This window comes from Scaptodrosophila lebanonensis, unplaced genomic scaffold (genome assembly GCF_003285725.1).
Source record: "Scaptodrosophila lebanonensis strain 11010-0011.00,11010-0021.00 unplaced genomic scaffold, SlebRS2 tig00000001-arrow-pilon, whole genome shotgun sequence".
NCBI classification, from domain to species: Eukaryota; Metazoa; Arthropoda; class Insecta; order Diptera; family Drosophilidae; genus Scaptodrosophila; species Scaptodrosophila lebanonensis.
The window spans coordinates 27,733,629-27,744,678 of record NW_022060529.1 but is presented as its reverse complement, the minus strand read 5'-3'; the positions used below and the strand labels follow the sequence as shown (position 1 = coordinate 27,744,678).

The 11,050-nt window shown below is 36.3% G+C and overlaps 1 protein-coding gene across 2 annotated transcripts; it reads left to right on the top strand.

Annotated features, from left to right (window-relative positions):
• Positions 1-1,239: 1,239 nt before the first annotated feature.
• Positions 1,240-9,290, top strand: LOC115634007 (protein lap1). Of its 2 annotated transcripts, none has more exons than XM_030531534.1 (5): positions 1,240-1,822; positions 1,877-2,059; positions 2,119-2,266; positions 8,655-8,731; positions 8,803-8,955. In XM_030531534.1, exons 1-5 carry the CDS (start codon positions 1,492-1,494, stop codon positions 8,829-8,831), a joined length of 768 nt encoding a protein of 255 aa, XP_030387394.1. In that variant the 5' UTR covers positions 1,240-1,491; the 3' UTR covers positions 8,832-8,955. The 2 variants fall into 2 exon arrangements, with proteins under 2 accessions (XP_030387394.1, XP_030387393.1); XM_030531533.1 differs by adding an exon at positions 9,032-9,290 and having other exon boundaries at positions 1,243-1,822; positions 8,655-8,966.
• Positions 9,291-11,050: the final 1,760 nt, after the last annotated feature.

Below are 11,050 nucleotides of genomic sequence, written 5' to 3'. Positions count from 1 at the left end.
TACCTTTACGTGTACATGTTATACAAGTACTATAGTATATATCTGTATAGATGCAGTAACTCTCTATATTGGCGCACTTAAAAATAATCCATTCTAAAAATGAAAAACACTTTGAAATTATCATCCAGTTCAACAAAAAATCCAAGAAGAGTATTTTTTATGAACATATAGAATTTTTAGAACCGCGATTTTTTCTCCGAACTAGAGGTGGAAAAGAACCGTGATTTCGGTTGTCCCATTATGGTAAGAAAAGGAACAAACAAATATGAAAAACACAATATCCACACGAATAAAAAATAATTTAATATTTCAAAACCTCCAACTTTTCACATTTATAAAAAAATTTAAATTTACATATTACATCTTTTTTTTATTATTCAATAAAAAAAGACATGTGAATTTGTTAGAAATGGCATTAATAGATTTTTCTAAATTAATTGATTTTTGGAATATGGTTCTAATTATAAATTTACGAATGCTGCCAGAATGACAACGTACCGCCGCATTTTTCTTGTTCTTGGTGTATCAGCTTTAAAAACGATAACTTTCTTACTGCTGGCCCAAGGGACATACATGGAGACCAACTCCGGTACATCGTAGCATCTAATATCATTATTAAAGCGCGAAATAATAATAATCTAATTGCTCGTACACATTTGTTATCCATTTACTAAAATTGAGCTCATAATAGTTCAAAACGTTTAAATCCGGTCAAAGGCGGAAGTGCAGTCATTCTCAAAACTACTCGGAGCTATACTTGTATGTATTTGGATGAAATACGCCCATTACTATTGAAATTGAAACCCCGTCGTGTGTTAAGTCATAAGTTGTGTGGTTTTTACCTTGACTACTACTTTCAGAATGTGCGCTTTTAGTACAAAAAGCTTTTCTAAAGCACCGAAAGCACGCAGGCAAGCTTACAAGCTTGCATTACCCATTAACGCAACGACCTTGAGCTGCAGCAAGCAACAACAATTGTATGATATAGAAATCAATGCACATACACAATTCAATGTCAGTGTCGGCGAAAGCTTTCTGTGCAGTTGCCTACTTTGAGGCGGCACACGTACACGCCAGAGAGTACATTTAGCCACGACTGGTATTAAATATTTAAAAATAAATTGAAATTCATATTAGAGAATTTTCGGCTCACATGCGTGTGTGTTGTGTTGTGCTTTGTTTTGTTTACGTGAGAGCATTGCGAAAGCGTGTCAGACAAATTTAGATGGGCCAAGAAGATCGCAATTATTGGGCATCGCAAATGGTTATCAAACTGTTGCTGGCTAGTTAAGAGCCAGGCGGTGGCGGCATCGCATGCCAATGTTGATCATGATCTCGTAGCGGTAAATAAGCTAAAATATATAAATACAAGTATATATGCCACAAACAAAGAAATCGTGTTGGTCGAAATCAAAATAAATGTTTATCAAACAATGAAAACGTGAAAATTTGTAGTAAAAAAACGGGTATTGTGTAATTAGTAGCGACAAGATGAACAAAACCATCTTGCACTGGAGCTATTTAAATTTTAAGGATGTCCCCATGGACTTGTTTTTGTACGAGGATTTGGAGGAAGTGTATCTCAAAGAGAACTATATATCTGTTATACCCAAATGGCTGTTGAACATAACAACGTTGAAATTTATACACCTGGCCGGAAATAATCTGACCGAATTACCTGTTGATATCTACATGTTAGAGAACCTCGAATTCTTGGATGTATCGAACAATGAATTGCGTGAGCTGCCCAATACTCTGGGCCTGTTGTTGCATCTGCAGCAATTAAATGTGAGCGGTAATCAGTTAACGGAGTTGCCTGCAGGTAGGTGACATGATATTTAAAAAATGGCCTGTTCTTATTTCCTTACTGTTGCAGAGCTGAGCACCATGCGCAATCTAGAACATCTCAATATATCCAAGAATCAGCTAAAACGTCTGCCCATACAGCTAAGCGAATGTCTGCGTCTTAATGAACTGAATGTGAGCGACAATGCGGAGCTACTCCATATACCTGAGCGAATTGCCAATCTGCCTATGCTGCAGTCTCTTGCCGCAGATCGTAAGCATATGGGCCTCTGTAGAAAAAGAAATTTATAAACCTACGTGTATTTCTTATAGGTTGTGCCCTCATCTATCTGCCGGCTGCACTGTCCAAATTCATGAATCACGTCCGAATCTTTCACAACACGGCTATCAATTACATACCCATGGTATATGAGCGCTTTTATCAAAGCTTCTACGACAACAGACAGAAAGTAACACCCATGTAAGTTTACAAAACAGAAATCATACACGAGAATAGGAAAAACATGTTTATAGCCTGTATCGATTTAACCATGTCTGGCTGTATCAGCTCAAGGATCCAACTAACACTAAGCTTTAAATCCAGACCCAAGAACACTTTTTATATACATATGTAGTTATGTTTTATTATAAACATCTTTTATTTTTTCGTGCCGGTCTTTGTTGTACCCCGTACCCGTAGGGTAATTGGGCTATATTAGGTTTTTGCAAAGTATGTAAAAGGCAGACTCCAAAAAGGATATATATTCTTAGTCAGCATAACGATACGAATCGATTTAGACATTTAGAATCTTTCCGTCTTGATGAACACCACATTAACCAAAATTATTATGTAGACGCTCCTAGTCTCAACGCAACAAATGTACAAGAGTATATGTATGGTTTTTGGGAGGTGAAAAATATAACAGGTTGAAGGAGGCCTGGCAGTCCCCACAAAGTACTTATAAACATTCTTGATCAGCATGACAAGACGATTCGATCTATGTCTGCCTATCTGTAGGTCTAGCCGTCTCTCTGTCCGTATGAACTCCATAGTAAGGATTTTCCGTAACGCCGTTCGTATAGGCACCCATGTATATCTCCGGAACTATAAGACCTAGGAACACCATTTTAGTTCAAGATGCCTTATATACGCAAAATATGTGGACTTCGGAGTTTTCCATAACTCCCGTAATTCTTGCAGTTTTTCACTGAAATCCGGCAAATTCCTCCAGTTAGAAATTATGTGTCTTTATGTTACATTATGATAGGCCGGTTTTAAAAAAAGTTATAGCCATATATGTATGCGTTGCCCAAGCTTGCTCGCAGCTGTTGTTGTTGTTGCTGCTTTCGTTCAACTCTGTACACATGCCCAGACACAGACACGCACAGACACGCATAGACACGTATAGACTATCATAGACACAATTCCTATGTAAAGGTACAGTTATACAACCTTTGCGTGAGTTCGAATACCCAAGGAGGTATATTCGATCAACTCTATTTGTGAAAATGTAAGTTTTTTTTTCATTTTTTAAATTTCTATAATTATTGTACACATATTGTGCACATATATATGTACGTACGGAGTATTTCGAAGTCCGGACACCCGATATTAGCTTCTCCACTTGTTTTGATTTCCTCCCCCCTCTCAACGCTACAGAAGTTCGCCAATACTGTCCACATTTCAAAAACCATATAAACTTTGCACATGTAATCTTTATACAGCTGTGCTCAAAATAATAGTAGTGTTTCATAAAAATTTAGTTCGTTCAAAAAATGTATGAAATGGTGTTTTAATGAACTTAAAATAATTTGTATTATTAAGTATAGTAAATTATATTGTATGTATATACATTCCTCAAAATTCAATATATTCGAATACCAACATACTCTTCTTAAATCATTTCGTTTTCATAACTATGTATGTACTACTAGCTGGCTCAGTATTTGTGCTTACAATTATACGTTTATTTACGATATTATATTTCTCTTCCCAAATTTCCCAAATAGCAAATTACTTTGGTACGATTCAAGAGCTAGGACATAAAGTAAAATAAATACTATGTATGGTTATACATGTATGTATATGCACATACATATATATGTATATTTTTGTATTCTGCAAGTAATTTCTAGAATTAAAAGCTGTACAATTTGGCAAAGTTATTTGGTCAACTTATGCAACAAACTAACAATATTTAAATGAGCATACACACGTATGTATGTATATACATATATCATAATTATTTCTTCTACTCTTTAATGAAAAGTTACAAAAATGCAACGCAGTTTATTCTGTATTCTTTCTCAGAGTAAATACATAAACCAAGTTTAAAGTTAATCGGATTTCCAATTTTCACCTACACTTTGATGCTTTTTAACGCTTACCATTTGGGAATTACCTTCTGAGATCCTTGCGCTCATACAGACGGACGGACAGACGGACGGACGGACGGACGGACAGACGGACGGACGGACATGGCCATATCGACTCGACTGATCAAGAATATATACTTTGTGGGGTCTGCCACGCCTCCTTCTGTGTGTTACATACATTCGCACAAAACTAGTATAGCCTTCACCCTTTGGGTACAAGCTATAAAAAAAAATTTTTTGGATCGATTTGACCTCTTTTTGTATTCGAACTCACGTAAAGGGGGTATAATTGCACATATACTATACAAAGCAATTGCGTCTATGTGAGGGTATGTATGTTAAGATGTTAAGTGTGTGTGTAAGAATGTTCGCAGTCAACCAAACAGCAACATCAACAACAGCCGCGGGTAGCGCTTGAGCAGCGCTGCAGCAGCAAATATATTTATGGCTATAACTTATTGTTAAATCGGTCTATCATAATGAAACTTAGCATACTGATAACCCGACTTTAACTTTTTTACTTGTTTTTTACAGAAAAACTCCCATATTTCAGGCCCCAAAAAAATTTTCAGTTTCAATGCAGTTTTTCTTGGAATTTTTCTGGGAGCATAGAAACTAAGTTTGAAGTTAATCAGATGTAAATTGTAGATTTTTCATACAAACTTTGGAGCTCGATTTCCCAACTTTGGTTATTCTAGCTTTTATAGTTTCTGAGATCCTCGCGTTCATCCAGACGGACAGACGGACGGACATGTCTAGATCGATTTCTCTCGTCATGCTGATCAAGAATATATATACTTTATGGGGTCGGAGATGCTTCCTTCTGTATGTTACATACTTTGCACAAACCTAATATACCCTTTTTACCCTACGGGTACAGGGTATAAAAAAACAACAAAAACTGCACGTCATTGGCTCGCGCTTCTTTTTTCGTTTTGATCAGTTACGCCTGCTAATTTCAAAGGCAAAATGCCTAAAGTTTACAGTTACCGTCGCTAGGCAACGACTGCGTAAGCGATAGTAAAGCAGATATACTTGTAATTTAATTGTTGTGAGTGTAAAAGTCGTGTTTCTGCTTTTGTAAATCGCAAGAATACATTCACGGAATAAGCTTAACGCTTAATGTCTCCCAAAAGTCTTCAGAATACATTTGTAGCGTTGTTAGCTGACGCAACCGTTGAACATAAACGGTAAATGGCTTGTAAATATGCGATCAGCTGAGATGCTAGAGATGGGCATATGTCGGCTTTTTTCGGCACATCACAGCGCGATCACGTAAGTGGCTGTACAAAATCACGAATCCGTATGCACGGTGAATGGATACGCAAATTTTTCTTTGTAAATCGAATAATTAGGAGAATGTCGATATATAATTTATGCTTGTATACATGTGTATATGGTATTGGACTTCCAAGGACCGATATATGTACATAATATTACTTTTTCATAAAATTTTAATTTATTTTATGCAAAAGTGGGTAACATTAACATTGTTATTTTTTGGATATGCGCTCCAAATCCCTTGCTTTTTTTAACAATAAAATACATGTACACATTGTGCAACAAAATGGAACAAATATTAGAGTATTTGAAAACTTTAAACTATTATTTTTATACTCTGTACATGAAATGTACAAGAGTATATTAGGTTTGCGGGAGCTGAAAAATGTAACAGGCAGAAGGAGGCGTGGCAGACCCCACAAAGTATATATATTCTTGATCAGCATGACGAGACGAGTCGATCTAGCCCTGTCTGTCTGTCTGTCCGTCTGTCCGTCTGTCCGTCTGTCCGTCCGTATGAACACCTGGATCTCAGAGACTATAAGAGATAGAGACACCAAATTTTGCACAAAGATGCGTTATGTGTGTATTCTATACGAGTTTGTTTTATTTTTTTGATTTTCCCCCCCACTTCCCCCCTATGGGGGTTTTCCCGATTTTCCATTCGTATAATCGCCTATATCTCGGAGACTATAAGACCTAGGAACACCAAATTTTAGTCCCAGATGCCTTATGTGAATACGCAGAAAATGTATATTTTGGAATTCCCCTCCCTCCCCCCTCTACCCCGCAAATCGTAACTCCCGTAATTCTTGGAATTTCGAACTAAAATTTTGGAAATACCCCCAGTTGGTTATTATGTGTCCGTATGCCAAATTTCATTATGATAGACCGATTTAACAAGAAGTTATAGCCATAAATATATTTGCTGATGCAGCGCTGCTGCAGCGCTGCTCAAGCGCTGCCCGCGGCTGTTGTTGATGTTGCTGTTTGGTTGACTGCGAAAATGCTTACACAGACACGAATTGATGCGCATAGGCATACATACACTCACACAGACGCAATTGCTATGTAAATGTGCAATTATACACCCTTTACGTGAGTTCGAATACCGAGAGAGGTAAAATCGATCAAATTTTTTTTTTTATTTTCTTAATTTTTTTATTTTATATAATTATTGTAAACATATGTACAGAGTATTTCAAAGTCGGGACACCCGACTTTAGCTTTTTTACTTGTTTTATTTAGTACATTAACAATAATTCTGTCGATTATAATAATTAAAATATATTTTAACATTTTATATATATTAAAATAAAAAATAAAATGATGATATAACTTAATATAACAATTTAAACTCAACTTAAAAGATAAGAAAGCCTAACACAAAGCTGTACAATAACGTCTACTAATGCCTCCGACACGTTGGGGGAATTTTATTTGCCACTTGGCCAGATATGCTCCGATTCACAGCCATATGTGGTCAGAGACATTATAGACCTAAAAAACTATACAAAAAGTAAGTAGAGGAGGAAAATTAATTATATTTAACTAATTAGAAAACGTAAGAAGCAGAAAGAGAAAGAGAAAAAGAAATATGGAAAGAGAGATAGAGAGATAGACGATCTACTACGATAGACGGTCTACTACGACCAATTTACTGGAATTTACTTCCTTGGTAAATGAAGCATTTATTCTAAAAATGCAGACTGATGTCGTTTACACTGACTTCAGTAAAGCATTTGACTCTGTGAACAATGATCTTCTGCTCTTTAAGCTAAGTCGTATAGGATTTCCCTCCGCTTTTTTGTGTTGGATTTCGTCGATTTCGTAAAAGAACGAGTTTCATTATGATAGGTTGATCAAAAAGAAAGTTATAGCCATATAACCAGGCCCAATGCACACATACATACGATTCTGATGTAAATGTATGCATGTATGGAATATTTTATATTTAATTTAGTTAATTAATTAATTTAAATTAATGAAATTAATTTATTAATTTAATGAAATTAATTAATTAATTTAATTTCTTTTTTGTGGTCGGTCTGGCATACAACTTTGCAATTCCCCTGTAGTTTGAAATATCAGACTTCTCACCCTTTTTATGAAGAGCAATAATAAAGGATTATCTCCAAATAGTTGGAAAGATTGAGGAACCCATTGACAGATTAAAGATTTAAAGTAATGGCTGTAATAGGGAACTAGAACACTCCTTGAGAACACAACTAGGAATGTTGTCTGCTCCAGGACAGTATGAAGATTTTAATGATTTGATAGCAGAAAGTAGACAGCTATCAGTAATTATGGGAGCGTATATAGTGTGGGAAGATGATATGCTATAAGGATAGGAGGTGCTACTAATAGAGACAGAGGAATAAGTTGACTGGAAGAAGTTGGCAACCAAGTCAGCAGCTTCAGAATCGTTGCTGGCTTTTTTGTCACAAAGGAAAAATAATGAAGGTAGAGAAGAGTATTTATAGAAGTCAAGAGATAGGCCCGACTGCTTATACATACTTTTTAAAGCATCTAGATTGAACATTTTTTAAGTTTGAAAGTCTTGGTGAAAACCAAGGAGGTTTAGATGACGCAGACGATATGATACTATTTGGGATACAAACACCAAAATGAGCATTAATAGTGTCATAGAAAAACTTGACGGCTATGTTGATATCAACCGCACTATACAACAAGTAAAAAAGCTAAAGCCGGGTGTCCCGACTTTGAAATACTATGTACATATGTTTACAATAATTATAGAAAACAAAAAAAAAATTAAGAAAATTTAAAAAAAAAAAACAAAATTGGACTCATTGCAAAAATGACCATTCTATGTTAGGCAAATTAAAATCACCTATCACAACAAACGCATCTCTGTCACTGAGATGAGTGGAAATTGCTTTAATACAAGTTATATATTGCATATAAACATGAATATCGAAGAGGGAGGTATATACTATAAGTACGAGCAATTGATGAAAAGAGCAAAAGACGGAAAAGTTACTTTAACAGCAACAAATTCAACATCATTTGGCACATCACCATCAATGATTTCCGACCGAAGGTTGGATTTGACTGCAATCAGTACCCCTCCGCTTCGACTACTCGGACGTTCATGACGAAAGATACAAAAGTCATCTGATAAAATTTCATTATCAGAAATCGTAGGCTGTCGTAGGCTCTCGAATCACTCAAACTTTTAAATTTTGCAGGCCCATTTCTCCTAAAGGCTTGTTTTGGATCCGTGAACTGGAGACAAATAGTCGCCTACTGCTGCCTGTGGGCACACGTAAAGTCTACCCTGTACCCTCGGCAGAAAACCAAGTTACCCTCTACGATGACTGCTTACATGCATTGCAGAGTCTAAACAGGCATCTTCCCGTTTATGAGAACACGGCACTACATCGCTTGCTGCCAGAGCCATATATGAGCGCTCACATTATAAATGGACCTATTGCGCGATGTACTACGACCAACTGTTCCAGCTGCTTGTATACCACGTACTACTTCATGGTGGTGAAACGGTGAGTGGGCTAACTGATAGATAAAATTTGCGATTCAACCATGCACATTCAATGCATATTTACAGACGCGGCAGCAGCTCCAAGCAACTTTTCACATGCAACTTCTGCACCCAGTACTGTGCCCTGCAATGGCTTAGCAGCAATGTTAAGAAATATTATCAATTAGATTGGAAAATTTCAAGCGATAACGATGTTGACAGCATTTCAGAATGAGGTTATGTTTTCAAATTAAATCCTGTATAAACTCTACATAGCCATACTACTTGTATATAACTATGTACCATCTAAATTATACGTAAACAATGCTTAATCATTACAAAAATATATCATCACAAGAAATTATTTATCTCATTACGCCAATTAAGAGACCGGAAATTATATATCTTGTACCAATAATAGATAAGCTTAATAGGTGAGGATAGTACTAATAATAATACAAGATACTTCATCAAGAAGACAAGCCAAAATATATACATATGTACCATGTGTGATTTACACAAATCAATGGTGCTTATACTATATATTTGTGGTATGTGGGTGAGAATATGTCTAATCCGCGGATCCACCTCTTCAGTAGTGTTTTTGACCTGTCCTTCAGGATGAACCGAGTTAGTTATAATCGAGGTGGCAAACAAACTCGTGTAGCGTACACACATACTATAAGGCATCTTTGTGCAAAATTTGGTGTCTCTATCTCTTATAGCCTCTGAGATCCAGGTATTCATACGGACGGACGGGCAGACAGGGCTAGGTCTACAAGAAACTGAAAAATTAAGGCGACCTAAGAGGGCAGAGGAGTCAACGTCACCGATAACCAACTTGTGGAGAAAAACTACTCCAAGAACAGTCCTACGATTTTCTAAAGGAGGAAAGTTTATAAGCATCAGGCTACTAGAGTACGATGGCAAGCAGATGTTGGGATCCCAGCTTAAACCACGTAGAGCAAAAAGAAGAAATTGCTTCGTAACAGACTTAATACTATCCTGATGTTTTCTATACTGCGGAAACCAAACGCATGAGCAGTATTCAAGCACAGGGCGTACTAGAGCAGTGTACAGAAGCTTAGTGGTATAAGGGACATTCAATTTCTTGGACCAACGTTTACTGAATCGAAGTAATCCCTTGGCCTTATTGACAATATTGGACATGTGACGGTTAAAGTTCAATTTGGAATCAAAAAGAACTCCAAGATCTTCAACAGTCGATATCCTCTGCAATGACACATTGTCAACCCTATATGTGCCTAAATGAGGCAAAGCTCGCTAAAAGGTCATGAACTTATATTTAGAGCAATTGAGCTAAGCTCCAAGATTGCATGCAGTTCAGATCATCCTGCAGGCGATGAAAATGAGAAGGGTCTTTGTAAGTTAGAATAAGTTTCACATCATCAGCATACATAAGAATATGAGAGTTTGATAAGGTAGCGCGGAGGTCATTAATAAATAATGTAAAAAGTAAGGGACCAAGATGGCCAAACACGGGCACATATTACATTTATGACAATAACTTCCTTTCAAATTGATCTATCATGTTGAAACATAATCAATAACTGGTTTAAAATTCTAAGAATTACGGGAGTTATGGGAATTCGTAAATAGCGGGAGAGTGAATCAAAAAAAAAACACAAACTCGTCCTTTCTCGAATTTAAGGAAATCTGGATACCCAATTCTATTATTCTAGCTCGTGTACTTTCTGAGATACTTGCGTTTATACAGACAGACATGGATACATCGACTCGGCTTGTCACCCTTATCATGAATATACATACATACTTGTATGTATATGCTTTTGGGGGTCTACGACGCCTCCTTCTGTGTGTTACTTTACCCTTTGTATGTACCCTGGAACAAATTGTTAAAATCTACAATTTTGATTACGAAGTAATATTTAAATTTCATTAAACAGTTGCTTTGGACTTTTCCTTCGTGGAAATGCAAAAACTAGTGCACCAAGATGAAGTTAAAAACATGTGAATCCAGAATTTAAAGAAGGATTTATAAATAAATTTTCGTGAAAATGAAAATATGCTATTTCAACACACAGGATCTGGATAAAATTGCGGCCTTCGGTTGTTGCTGTTAGG

Bases quoted from the DNA above. Each gene is read 5' to 3' on its own strand.
- LOC115634007 (XM_030531533.1), top strand. From the start codon at position 1,492: ATGAACAAAACCATCTTGCACTGGAGCTATTTAAATTTTAAGGATGTC. The intron at 2,267-8,654 runs GTAAGTTTACAA...TAAATTTTGCAG, and splicing joins AGACAGAAAGTAACACCCAT to GCCCATTTCTCCTAAAGGCT. The intron at 8,967-9,031 runs GTGAGTGGGCTA...GCATATTTACAG, and splicing joins TACTTCATGGTGGTGAAACG to ACGCGGCAGCAGCTCCAAGC.